Here is a 14,689-nt window from a genome sequence, read left to right on the forward strand (position 1 = left end):
CAATAATTGAGTCATATGAAAAAAAAAATCTGTGGCTCACCTCAGAAAAATTGATTGTACAGTAAAGTATTTTTACAACACTCTGTCATACCAGCAATATGACTGCTTAAGGTGACAATATCATATACTGACATGGAGAGTACATAAAATGCTTTCCTCTGTAGTAATAGTTTCTAAATAACTTTGTATTGATAATTAAAATATAATTTCATAGTCATATTTTCTTGGGAGTTTTAGTGCAATAGATGAAATCCTGAATATGTTCACTGTTTTGAAATGTCAGATATTTTTCAAATTTAAGACTTGTTTTAAAATTAAGTTCAACTGCTCCGTAGTGAGAGAGAGTTGAAATTATTTCATGCTGATTCCAAAGCAAAAATGGAGCTGAGCTGATACAAAATCTACCTTGAACTCTCACCTAAAAATGTGATAGGAAATTCTTTATTCTGCAGAAAGATGGCTACCATGCAGCTATTTGCAATATTTGCTATTATTAAATAAACATATTTTCATTTTCCAAAATGAAGTATTTACATTTGGGATGTGATGTTTATCACCTCAGGGCTTTTGAGATTGATCAGCCAAATTTGTTTGGTTTCATTTAGAACAGAATAACATAACTGAACTTGAGTGTGCTTTACATGTCTCTCTTTTGCTTTGTTTTTTTTTTTTTTTTTAATTGTCAAGCTTATCAAAACAGGTAATACAAGAATTAAATTATCAGAGACAAAGGAAACAAACATTATTTAAAATAATGGAAATCATATCCTTCTCCTATCACCAGAAATAAGGCAGTTCAGCTCTTACATGGTATGTTAGGAGTATGTCCAAGCTGCTCATTAGTGAGCCTATCCTTGCTGTTCAAGAAAGTTTTCTCAAGTGGCCTACTAATTAATACGAGTTATTGTAATGTGGATGCTCAAGAACTAAGAACTAACAGCAACTCAAAAACTGGCTCAGAATTGACCACTGAAGCAGTAGCAACAGCTTTTCTCTGGTTTCAGAGAAACCAGAATCCATACCTGTACTTGTTTACTGTTTCCATATGCCTCTTTTGCACTTGTTTATGTTCTTACAAATCTGAGGTCGAGTGTTTTTTATAATACATAGCTGTTTTTTTAAACTCTGTTACATATTCCAGCTGACAGTTCTAAACTGAAGTTTGCAAGGGAGAGTTTTTGCCTGTTAGTTCTTGGCTGCCAGCAGCCTTCCGTTTCCATGGGAACAAGAATCAGAGTGATCTCTGGAAAACAATGTAAGAGAAAGCTTTTTAAAAAGCATTATGTAAATCCTTGGCTTTTTTTTTTTTTTTTTTTTTTTTTTAACTGATCTGACAACTGATTTCATTAAAACAAAATCTAAAATTGAACACTAGTGCCTGAGGCAACTCCAAGTTTCTCAAGCACTGGACTTGTTCTTTACCACTTCTCCTTCAGAATATCCCAGTATCTCCATGGTACATTGACTGCACACAGTTGATTGCAGTGGTATGTTATCCACAGAATATGTTGTCGGCCTTTCATAAGGCATCGTTTTTTTTACTTGCTTATAGGCTAAGGAACATTCAACTTCTGGCTTAAAGCAGATGTGTAAGGCCTTTTCTGCATGAAAAAAGACTTGTATCTGTCTGTAACAAAAAAATCTGTATGCCACCAGCTGTCTGGTGAAGTCTTTTGTGCTTAGCATGTGACTTTGATCCCTGGTTTGTCAGAGCAAATCGGGACTCCTGTGAGGCCAATAAAAACCATTCTGGATTTATAGCTGTCTAAGAGCAGTAATTTGTTCCGGAGGGATAAATGTCTTTACAATATGTGCTATGTCGGTGTATGAATATGAATAAATAGTGGTCAGCCCCTCCCTAAGTAGTCAAAAACTTCCTGTATTTAGTGGAGTGTAACTTTATAAATTTACATCAATGAAGTGATTGTAAAGAGTATACTATATGGTAGAAAATCACAGCTTTTCAAACAGTGTCTGCAGGTATAAGCAAGTATACAAAATCAGCATAGAAGATAACTTCAAAAGGCTAGTAACATACCATAGAATGGTTGTCAGACTGGGTTGTTGTCATTGCAGTGACCAACAGCTGAAACTGTACATTTACTGTTGGAGCATAAAAATTATTTTAAAGGAAAACACGTTCTTTGGACTCTCTATTGAAGACTTTAAGGACAATAGAGTAGGATTTGTGGGTGTTTTGTTTGGGTTTTTGGTGTTGTTTTTTGCTTGGTTGGTTTTTTGTTTGTTTTTTGTAATATAGATGAAAAATGTGTTCTTTTTCAACCAAAAAGATAAAGGAGGAAAAAGTATACTGAATCAGTTAAGCTTTATAGACAAGTAAAAGGTAAATTGCCTCCCTCGGGAAGCTTCGAGCAAAAGGGATGCTCTGAATTGTATTAAGACCCATAAGTACCTTAAAAGAGCCTGTTGAAACCATTCTATGCACGTTGAATGATGGGCTAAGCTTCTTGATATTCCATTCATTTCAGATGGAGTGACTCTTTATAGCCAACATGAAATCTAGTCTAATGTTCTATGTGCTTCATCTGTAGAAAAATGTCTCAAATACTAGCACTTTGATCAGGGAGGCAAACCTGGTGTTACTAGTGGTGGGCTTAGAATGATGTTTACCCTCAAGGCTAGAGGAACTGAGTTGTATGATAAGCCAAGCCTAAGAAAGTGGGCAAACGAAGGAGCGTTATTATAAGATGTCACTAAATCAAGTCTTGCACTGTTGTTTTTCACCATGCTACTAGATATCAATGTTTCCTTTTGCAGTGTAGCTACATTTTTCAATAATGGCACTTCTGAATGGGTCATTTTTATGGCCTCCGTAACTGAATGGTGGAAACATGTTTCTTTGTTTCATGTAGCTTCCTCCAGCTTTGCAATGCAACTTGAAAAGGAGAATCATTGAGAGATTCAAGAAATCCCTCTCAGTCAGCAGAGCAATCCTTGTAATCTGAAATCAGAAATCAAAAAGGTGTGGTATACCATTTACTACTTGTGGCCAAGTTTGTCTCTCTTTCTATTCAATCATGTATTGATATTAGTAGCACAAAAATATAAGTGTACTTCCTTGGCATCTGTGTAGTGTGGGAAACTGAAGCTAAGATATTTCATTTATTAATTGATGATAAAGCAGTTTTTAGATATATTATTGTACCTAGAATTTGATGACTGTGGTGACTTATTATCATACACATAATTTTCCTCTGTGATTTGATTATCACCTACTTCCACTGAATTATGGAAGCTTCTATGTCATTGTTTGCTACAAAACAGATGACCCCAAATGCTGGATCCTCCCTTTGCTTCTGTAATAATAAACCTGAGATTCTAAAACTTCCTGGAAGGTGGCACATTGGTAGTACATTAGAAAGGTAGTTAAAGATGCTTCTTTCTGAGCTATCAGTTTCGTGCTATCCTATAAACCAACTTGGGATTTACATTAAACAATTCCTGTATTTCAGCCATAACACTAAATCTAAGAAATACCTGCTCATTGTGTATTGAGTTGATGTTCTCAGAAAAGGATACCCAAAAATACGATAAGAAAAATCAAGTATTTTTTATAAAATTAACCTAATTTTCTGGTGTTCAGAAATAAAGGAAGTTTTTTGTAAATGCTATCAACAGTAAAACTGTGTAGCTTCAAAACTATTAGATTTAAACCTGCAGAAAAGGGAAGAAATACTCTATTTAAAAAGTAAATGGTAGTAAATTGAAAATGTTTGAAATATTGAATGCAATTCTGGGCATTGTACCTTAAAGGAAATAGTCATATTCTATTAATAGAAAGCGACAACAAAAAGTGCAGTTAGAAGGATGGAGAATTGATAACTATAAATGTTACATAATTTACCAAAAACAACACTGTAAATGTACTGGGTGACATGGATATCATTTGGAGGTAGTGAGAGAAACCTAAATAGAGGAAAGAATTAGGTTGAATTCTTACAGCAAATGTTGTTATGAGATTGTACAATTTCTGGAAATAACATTTTAAAATAATGGGATTTTAACTATGCTATAGTAGAAAACCTAATTAGATTTACAGATGAAAAGATTCCTTCACTGATCAGTGGTGGGGTAAAGGTCTTCCAACAACAGAAATTCTTCTGTTTCCATAAGAGTGAAGTGTTACCATGCTGCAGAAATGCGTGACTGGAATTTCTCTCCTGTACATGTGGATAGTCCTGTCAGAGTGGTTACCAGTGGATATTTTCAAAACTAGATGTTTTTAAGTTTAGTGTCAGTATCATTGCTCATATAATCAAGTAGCTGAACTGACCTTGAGTTTTCAAGAGTGCTGGGATCCCTTTAATGGGAATTATACCACTTGAATATGGGCTAACAATTTCACTTGAAGCCACAATTTTAAAAACCAGAGTCATCAGCTGCTTCTCTCATGGGTTCAAGAAATACACTTTCCTGTTCATCTTCACACTAATGTATAGTTTTACATTTTATTCAGATCATCTGGAGAATTCAGTGCTTTATACTAAATGCAGCTTGCGATGTTCTGTGTTTCTAGAGAGAAGAAGGTAGGATGTTCATAATTGTGTTCACCAGTTTTTCATTAATCTAAAAAGGCCTGAAATTTCTTTTGACTTTTTGATTTTGATTGCACTGGAAAACATAGAAAAGAGTAAGCTGCCTCCTAGAAGTCTGAAGTTTTGGAAATTGGGAAGGTTGGAGATTTCAGGTATCTCTTTTCCTTTTTCTCTTTTTTTTTTCCTAGCTGCTGCAAGGTTCTCCTGAATTGATTGAACCCAACATCTTCACAGCAGATTGGCATGGGGTACATCTTTCTTCAGGTGGAAATATGTTGCTTCCAGATGATAGAAAAGGTAAACAAAACATGATAAACTTCTATAGTGGCATATATATTTCTAATAAAGTGTATGGTATCAAAGCAGAAGGAATTGCTACTCCAAGATCAGTCTTTAAAGACAATAAAGTTATGTTGATTATACTGATTTTCTGGTCTGGTGTTTTTTGGTTTGGGGTTTTTGTTTGGTTGGTTGTTTTTTGTTTTGTTTTGTTTAATTCATGGTAAGAAATGCAGCTTACCACTGCATTATACTTTGGACTAGTGATACTCAGCAAGATGAATCATAAACACCATGTATAATCAAACCTACCAGCTGTGGCGTCATCTGGGGTGGGGAACTACAATTCCTGGTTCAGAGACTTTTTTATCATGTGCTTTTTTGTGCAATGGACATAAAGGAAATGTGCACAAAGAAGAGTGTAAATGTCATTGTGCCATTTACATTCTTCTAAATACAGAAAAAGCTATGTTGCAATCCATGGACTAGAGGATACAGTAACATTAAAATCTGTGGTGCCAGAGAGTAGAGTGAGAAGCTTTTGTTTTGATTGCCTTTGTGTTGAAAATAGCATATCTGTTCCACAGCTTATTGCAAAAACCAAAATTAATACTAAGTGTCAAGGGTGATATTTGAGTAGGAAATGAGTCCCTAACAATCACTTTAAATATGAGCATTATTTTGTTCCTGGAGACGATAATGCAATTTGTTGAGATGCTCATTATCTTTAATTTTTGAATCTCTTAACCTGCAGACAATACTTTTGTCCTCACAAATTGCTGCTGGCTGTGTGCCCTTTCCACTGTAAATTTCCACTGTAAGTGGAAAAAAATAAGAGATTTGCACTTCTGAGTTCTGTTACATAAAGTCTTAAAATTATTTTTCATTGGCTAGAATACTTCCATAATGTGTGTGCATCAAACGTTCATATCATGCCATAAAATAACCCCACCTCGTCAGGGGGTCATTGTACTCAGTGGGAGTTACTGATCATGAAGCATCTCTGTCATTATGTTTGTAGTGGAATTGCTAAGAAACTGATAAGGGAGCATAAATCCCAAATTCAATAGTATAACATTACTTGCCTTTCACTTTAAGGCATCCTTGGCACTTCTGGCATGGCAGAAGGGATGACATATCAGCAGTTGCAGGTAAGCTGTATGTGTACCTATATGTTTTCATTTATTACTTTTAATGAAAATAATTCACTGAAATTAAGTTCTTTTAACTTGTAGACTCTAATTGAAGAGGTTCTAGTGGAAAGTGGTTATTACAGTTTCTCTTTAACAGGTCAGTCTAGCCAATTTAAAAAGAAAAAGTTAATTATGATGTGCTAAACCCAAATGTATTGTCTTCCTGTTTACGTGACTGCAATTCACTTTAAACTTAGTGCAGTATGTGGTTTATTATAATACGTGGATGCTTGGACTGGAAGAAATGTATGTGGGATTTATTAGCTAATCTAGGCAGCTTTTTTTGGCCACAATTTCCTCACTTTTTTTTCCCACATAAACCCACACCTGAACAAAAGGTTCGTTACATAGAAGTATATTTTATTTCAATACTCTGTCATTACAGGGTTTAAAGGATAAAGCTGATATATTTAGCAAAATATTTGAGTACAGCACAAAAACCAATGTGTTTACTAGCACAAAAGAGCAGGGGATGAAAAAATGCAGTGGTCTTTGAAACTAGGTAGATGCTTTGTCCTCAAGATAGTGTACCTTTCCTGCAGGAAAATTTTGACACAAGAAAGAAAATATAAGAAATATGTCATTACAAGCCTAGCATTTGTTATATTTTTCACCTGCTGTCCTATTGTTTGTCATCTCAAATAATCCTTAGTGCAAAAAAACATTAACTACTTTAATTGAGTAAGTCTGTTCTTGTCTTTACATTAGTCACCATTTTAAAGTCTGGGAGACTGCAGTTAGGTTTTTGAAAACAAACGAACAAACTGTCCCCACCCCTTGCCCTCGCTAATATAAGTATTAAGAGGTATTAAAAATTTATAGTTCCTGGTGCCTCAGCAGTATTTTTCAGTTATTTTTTATCTCTGCAAAGTTTTTAGTATGATTCAAGTTTGAAAATTTTCTAATGGTAGTCTGAATATTTCTATAGGCTACTCATTAAATTGGTATTTCAGCTTCCAAGTGTCTTGCAGCTGCCAGCTCAAAGAATTGGAAATCTTGATTCAACACTCCCAAAATAAAATAATGGTTTAATCTTTAAACCTTTAGGGTGTACTTGAATTATGTTTACAAATTACTTTTTCAGCCATGAGGTCTAACAAACTTCTTTATAAATGTTTTCAAGTATCTCAAAATTTTTGCCCTAATGACAAGCTCCCAGGATTTGATGCCGTAGAAAAAATATTGCACAACTTATTAAAAAAAAAAAAGACATCAAGGTCTACCATGTCCTGTTATAAATGTACAAATGTGTTGTAGTAGTATAGGCATTCATCTCACAAACAGACTAATAAAAAGTGTCTTACTTTAATTAACTGCAATGAAGGAGGTGTATGCTGAATATGTATTTCAGTGTTTTACAAGAACTACTACAGAGATAAGGTATCTATTAAAGGAAATCAGTGATAGTGTATCCCATTTTGAAAGGACACATAAGGATTGAATCCAAGTCCCTGCTCCTCACAGGACTTCCTGAAACTAAACTATATGACCAAGAGCATCATCCAGACACTCCTTGAACTCAGACAGGCTTGGTGCTGTGATCACTTGCCTGGGGAGCCAGTACCAGTGAGGAACCTTTTCCTGATGTCCAATCTGAACTTCCCCCAGTGCAACTTCATTTCATTCCCTTGGGTCCTATTGCAGTAAATGTAATTGCTGAAATGTAGAGCATGCTTCAAGATTGCAGGCACATATGCTGGTACTTTCAACATATGAGTGCCATAGAAATGCACATGGGACTAACAGCAGTGAAATAATAAACAGTCTTTTTTGCTGATTTATTCAGGACTACTTTTTTTTCCTGCTGTGCTGGAATTCCTTAGAGAGTAGCTGTTCTGCAGAAAACTAACTTAAGATTCTAAATCTTTAAAAATGTTATTTTAAAGGAGACATAAAAGAATATTCTTCATAGCTACATGGGATGACAGTGTAGTATAAGGAATTCTTCTCGATGCTGTGTTTATCCTGCGGAAGGAAACGCGTGAAAGACCAGGCAGTACATTTGCACACATATGTAGGGTCTGGAGAAGGCCAGTGGACATCCATCCTTAATCACACTGGTGGATGTGCTATGTCTTTGATTTTCACAGCAGCACTGGGAAATTGGGAAAGCACATTGTGTTTCCCCTGGGTCACGCAACTTCTTTAGCAGCACTGGTAGTATGTTATCCACAATCAGTGCTGATCTGTGTTTTCTTCATGGGACTTGTAGCAAAGACAAAATTGATTTTGGAGTGAATTTTGGAGGAATGGAGTGAAATCTCATAGATATGAATCTCCTCAGAAGCTAAGTTGTATGTTGTCTAGATATGGTTGGGTTTGTTTTTTTTTTTTTTTTAATTTTAATTGCTTAGATTTGTTAATGGTGTGCATGTAACAGCTATTGCAGATTTTGCCCAACTCCACTGCATATGTATCACTATAGCATGTCCTGGCTTTTGCTGGCAGATACAAGACAGTCTTACTGCAACCCTGTTGTTGGCCTGTCACCAGCAATTTGGTTTTTTACTGTGCTTTTTATGGTGGATTGACCCTGGCTGGATGCCAGGTACCCACCACAGCTGCTCTGTCACTCCCCTCCACAACAGGGTGGGGGAAAGAAAATATAACAAAGGTTCATGAATTGAGATAAGGACAGGGAGGCATCACTCACCAATTCATGTCACAGGCAGAAGAGACTCGACTTGAGAATACTAGCTGAATTTATTACTGATCAGAATCAGAGCAGGATAATGAGAAGCAAAACAAATCTTAAAAATACCTCCACCACTCCCTGGAGAGAGCTCTCTTTCCCAAGCTCTATCTCCTCCCCTAAAGTGGTGCAGAGAGACAGGGAATGGGGGTTATAGTCAGTTCATCACAGGTTGTTCCTGCCACTGTTCAGAGAGAGGAGTCCTTCCCCTGCTCCAGTGTGGGGTTGCTCTCACAGGAGACAGTTCTCCACAAACTTCTCCAGCCTGAGTTCTTCCCATGGGATATAGCTCTTCATGAACTGCCCCAATGTGGGTCACTTTTCCATGGGGTGCAGTCCTTCAAGAACAGCCTGTTCCAGCATGGGTCCCCCACAGGGTCACAAGTCCTTTCAGGAAACCTGCTCCAGTCTGGGCTCCTCTCTCCATGGGTCTTCAGGTCCCTGCCAGGAGCCTATTACAGCATAGGCCTCCCATGGCTTTACAGCCTCCTCTCAGGCATCCTCCACCAGCTCCAGTGTGCATCTCCCCCACAGGCTCCAGGGGGATCTCTGCACTCCCACTGATCTCTGTGAGCTGCAGGGGCACAGCTGCTTCCCTATGGACTTCACCACAGGCTGCAGGGGAAGCTCGGCTCCAGTACCTGGAGCACCTCCTGCCCTTCCTTCTTCACTGACCTTGGTGTCTGCAGAGTTGTTGTTCTCACATATTCCTCTCACCCTGCTCTTCTCTGAGCACAACTAAATCTGAACAATAACTTTTTTTCCTTCTTTAATCTCTTGTCACAGAGGCATTTTCACCATCTCTGATTGGCTCAGCCTTGGCCAGCAGCAGTCCTGGAGCCGGCTGGCATTGGCTCTGTCAGACATGGGGGAAGCTTCTGGCAGCTTCTCATGGAATCCACTCCAGTAGCCCGCCCCCCCACCCCCCAAAACCTGTCCATGCAAACCTAGGACACTTTTGAATCCTATTATTTGCTGTGATGCACAATTATGTTTGGTTCCCCTGTAACTATAACATTGTTTCCCAGGCAATGTTCTACTCCCAAATAACTTATGTTTTTTCCTCCAGAAAACTAACAGGCCATGCTTTAGCCTTGGCTGTCAAACACATGTCTATATTTCCAGAGAACTTGCTGTTTTCTGAAGTGTGTTCTGCTCAGTGCCATTCAGAGCTTTCAGAACTTAAGCAATTTTTTTTCTATTATTCGCTGCTCACACTCTCTCCAAATAGCCAGAGTCCATTTTTGATAGCTGTCCAGTATTGAATGATTCGTTTGGCTAGCAGACACAAATCAGTAGGCTTCACCTCAAACTCTCCAAACAACATAAGTAAGCTAGAAGAACAAATCAGTTTCCTGAGCTGCACGGCAAGTCACTTGTCGGTGTCCACCATTATCTGGTTTTATTTCATCACAAAGTAATTGGTTTGCAGCCCTCACAGCAACATCCCATGAGCCATTCTTGCCTAAAGCTGTTTTGAGCCTGGGTCTACTTCCTCTCTACATACAGTGAGACATATTAGAAGCAACTGCAAGTTTTCCAGCAGAACTTCAATCCATCCTGTGGCTTTCCTGAGATCCACTTCTTAGAAAAGTGTTCACAGAAGAGCTTCAGAAAAAAGTAGTAAGAGTAATGAATATCTGTATCTTGTTTGCTCTAGCAATATATAGGGCAATACTATTTTTAAACTTACTTATGTTATGTTAAAAGCTTTTAGTTTAGATTGAGTTTTTCATTTTCTAAGTTGTAATGATGCAGCATGTGTGGGTCTTTTGCAGTGGAAACAGAATGGCAGTGCTTCTAGCAGGGAACAAATTGCCTTCCCTTCAGCTCATACTATGTTTCTAGCTTTTCTAGTAGAAATGAGAAGGAAAAGAACTTCAAGGGCTCAAAACTCCTTAGAAGACACATCAAAACACCACAAACTTGATTTGCAAAATTGCAAATGTTTAAAGATGTTTTTTGTTTTAGGGCCAAGTTTCTTCATGTTTTTTGACCAAGTTGACATTGACATCAGTTCCATATATTGTAAGGCTACAAGGTGAATCCTGGTTTAGAACAAAGATTTGGGATGTGTACTATGGCTAAAAGCACTATTAAATGCAGAATAAACAGCTAGATAACATCATAATGCAATCTTCTACCTCATTGTGAAACACACTTTATAGAGAAAATTCTGAAAATATGTTTTATTTATTTTCTGGTTTGGGGAAATTTATGTGCTATGTCTTTCTTTCCCATCACTTTTGCCCCTTGCTGTGCCCTTCTGAAATTCCAAGAATGTAAGATGGGAAACCAAGCCTTAAGTGAGGTGATGACACGAAAATGGTAGTAGGACAAATAAACTGTACAAAGAGTTAAAAATGATTTAAGCAACTTGATCGAGTGATGAGAGAAACATGAATTTTTTAGAAACTGACAGCTTCATAAGAAAAATGTCATGCTGCTTTTTTCCCCCCATTTTCATTATAGTAGTAATTACTATCTCAATACCAGTCATTTCATGGGGATTAATGACCAGCTGAGGATAATGACCCTCAGCTTTATCTTGAATAAGCAACTTGTGCCCATTTGTCACTAATCTCCTGAAATTACTCAGCACTCCAATTGTATTACTTATTTTTATAGAAATTTGGTAAACATGCATAAAAAAACCCTGTAATGTTTCAAAATTATTCTGTTCACAACCATTGTGCCACTCTCTCTTTTCTGCCTTCTGATTTAATATTATACTGCATAAGAGCCCAGCTCCTTGTTTGTGAGGCTATTTATGAATATGGCAGTGAATACCAGTTTCAAAATTTCATCCTGCTTTTTTATATTAAAGTACACATGTAATACCCAAATTCACACAGAAATCTGTTTTTAAAATTGCTTGAAGAGACTTAACCCAAACAGAAACTCAGTTATAAGAAAAAATGCAGCCATCAGTGATAGGAGTTGTGTTCAGCTGAATGCTGTAGCTCTGTTGTGGTTCCTCTTCCATGGTCAGCCTCAGTACCACACAACCACTCTCTCACTCCCCTGCACTGGGACAGGGAAGAGAATTGGAAGAATAAAAGTGGAAAAGCTCTTGGCTTGAGATAAAGACAGTTTATAGGTACAGCAGAATCTGCGCCTGCAGGCAATGCAAAGGAGGTAATTCCTTCTCTGCTTTCCAATAGCAGGCATGTGCTTAGCCATTTCCAGGAAAGCAGGACTCCATCACATCTCACGATTACTTGGGAAGACAAGTGCCATAAATCCAAATGTTCCACCCTGCCCTTCCCTCTTCTTTCCTCCAGCTTTTATTGCACAGCATGATGCCATATGGTGTAGAATATCCCTTTGGTCCGTTGGGGTCAGCTGTCCTAGCTGTATCCCCTCCCAGCTTCTTGTGCACTCCCGGCCTACTCAGTGGTGGGGTGGTGAAAAGATGCAAAAAAGGCCCCTGTGCTGTGTAAGTGTTGTTCAGCAATAACTAAAACACTGATATGTTGTCAACACCATTTTCAGCACAAATCCAAAGCATAGCAGCATACAAATTACTATGAAGAAATTTAACTCCATCCCAGCCAAAACCATACAAGCTCAAATGACTACGTCTGTTTGTGAGAAATGCTTCCACATTTGTTTTGTAGGAAGAAAAATGGTTACAGTGCAAGTAAGACTAGAAGGAAACAGAGTTCATAATCAAATGCATATATTGATATGCTGTCACATATAATTTTCTCAGCTTTCTTCAGTGAAATTTATTCCATTGTTATTGAAATTTTAGAAATAGAGAAGCAACAAATTTTGTAGTTAGAAAGAGCTATTTCATGAAGAGGAAAACTGTCAAGTCTGGCTGTAATGATAGCTATACATTTTTAACTACTCAAAGAATATCTTATGGTATTATTAACAGAAGGATTATATAGCTCAGGAATGACAGCAAATTCTGGACTGTGCCTGTTTGAGGCAGCCCTCATTTGTATTTGGTCTATGGTCCATAATTTGAAAATAGAAATGCATTAGTGGAGCTTTTTCTGCCTGCAAATTTTTACCATGTTAATTAAGTATTCTTCAATCTTAGTGTACCTCTTTAATTGTGTTAGATGACTAACAGCTTCAAATTTGTGCTTAGTTTAGTTAATGGTTTTTTAATGTTCTATAACATACCTAACTAGACAATAAATGACAGTGCGCAGCTCCAACACTCCTGGAATCTAAAGTAGGTCTTTTGACTTGGTGAAATCTAGGTGATTTAAGACATTCTGCTCCTTTTAATTCTCACCTGGAACCATTTCCACTAATGTTGCCGGGTATCTGTTAATTGTTTTCTTCTTCCAAATGGTTGTCCATGTAGATTCCTAGTTCTCACACATACAAAAGAAGATTGCTTTGGCCAGCAAGTCCTACCAGCGTTCTGTTGAATTGTACTTTTCCCCAAGGAGGTAAAGAAGTTTGCCAAAGCTCAGAAGTACTTTTTACTATTATTATTATTATTTTACTATTATTACTATTATTATCATCATCATCATCACTACTAAACATTTTTGACTGCAACAGTCTTTCATTTACCCCCTTGCAGTTCTGATGGCTGCCAGCTGAAGGTCTGTGTGGCACTTGAAGTATTCCAGTATATTTCCACAGACCAGCATTCACTTCACCTTTTGAGTCAGCTGTCCTTCCACTAAGAGGCAGTATTGGCCTATCTTTCCTAAGCCACAGCTCCTACAGAAATTAGAAGCAACATGAAAAAAACCTGGTGTAGCAATTGATCCTAGCTTTAATTTCATTCAGCTCCTGGCATTAGACAGTGACTAATATTTGCCACATGGATGAATATAGAGAGTTCCAATGACAAACATTTGGCCAAGAGATGGATTAAAAGGCACTTGCTAGATAGGGTTCCCTGCTGCACATGGCAATTGTCACACTGTGACTTTTCACACTTGCTGGAAACATAATTTTAACCAAGTTGTTACAGCTGCGCAGATATAGGCTGCATTCAGAAGATACGTGTCCAGGCTTCATGATAATGGTCAAAATCTACAGAAATGATGATTTATAAACTAGGAAAAAATATATGCTTTGGATTCTAGGGTATTACCAGCTCTTCACGTCAAAATCAAATGGTCAGGTGAGAAAAACTTATTGCTAACTGTATTTCTAGAGAATTGCAGAAATATTCTGGTTATTTCATGGGTGAATAGTAAGCTAATGACAAAGAGAATTTTATTTTTTTTTCCTGGTATCACAGTACCATAACAAGACATTTTTCCCACTTTGGTTAGTAAGTTAGTCTTTAATTTTTTTTATTTTAGGCTTGTTTTTCCTGTGAGTCAGAATGATAACGACTGTAGAAGAAACTGTTTATTGCTCTTTAGCAACTAGTTAGCATCAAGACTGCTAGACTTGGCTCGTATTAGTACTGCTAGGTATAAAAGATAACCTGGCTGTGATTCATGACATTGTGTGGTGTAGAACAGAGAAGTGATCCTGGGGATCCATCTGGTGCAAGTACCAGAATAACCTGATCATGTGGTAGGATTGTCATTGATGCAAAACCTCTTCCTTCACTCAAGCTGAAGATTGTCTTTAGCAATGAGATAAGTAGAAAGGTGCATTTCACCTCTTGTTGGAAAAAATGAAAGAGTATGTGGCCTGAATTTAGGCTGACTGGTAGGTACCAAGTCATTGATACAGTTGAGTGATGTACACAAAATTAAGTGGTCTCCTGACACTAGAAATGCCTGAAGTCCACACTGCCTGTAGAAAAAGTGCATGTTTATGAAGCTGTCAGTCAGCATTTGGACTGTGGGAGTGACTGTTTTCAACAGCAGGCAGATGGCTCTGATGCCTTACAGAGATCACATGCCCTGAGTTCTCAGACATTGTTCTATGAGCACTCCATCTTTGAGTAGAAGCATCTGTCATCACAGACGTGTTTTGCCAAGATAAGATGGGATTGTCCTTGCAATTCTGAAGCAGGTCTTTCTACCAGT

At 37.5% G+C, this 14,689-nt stretch overlaps 1 protein-coding gene across 1 annotated transcript in view; it reads left to right on the forward strand.

Moving 5' to 3' along the window:
* NEK10 (NIMA related kinase 10) overlaps positions 1 to 14,689 on the forward strand; it is a 100,672-nt gene that overhangs the window by 76,531 nt on the left and 9,452 nt on the right. Inside the window, 5 exon segments of the mRNA XM_039569296.1 lie at positions 2,874 to 2,934; positions 2,937 to 2,983; positions 4,745 to 4,853; positions 5,934 to 5,986; positions 6,071 to 6,125. Of these exon segments, the coding sequence (XP_039425230.1) occupies positions 2,874 to 2,934; positions 2,937 to 2,983; positions 4,745 to 4,853; positions 5,934 to 5,986; positions 6,071 to 6,125 (325 nt within the window).

The sequence above is a fragment of the Corvus cornix genome, chromosome 2, assembly GCF_000738735.6.
Source record: "Corvus cornix cornix isolate S_Up_H32 chromosome 2, ASM73873v5, whole genome shotgun sequence".
NCBI lineage: Eukaryota > Metazoa > Chordata > Aves > Passeriformes > Corvidae > Corvus > Corvus cornix.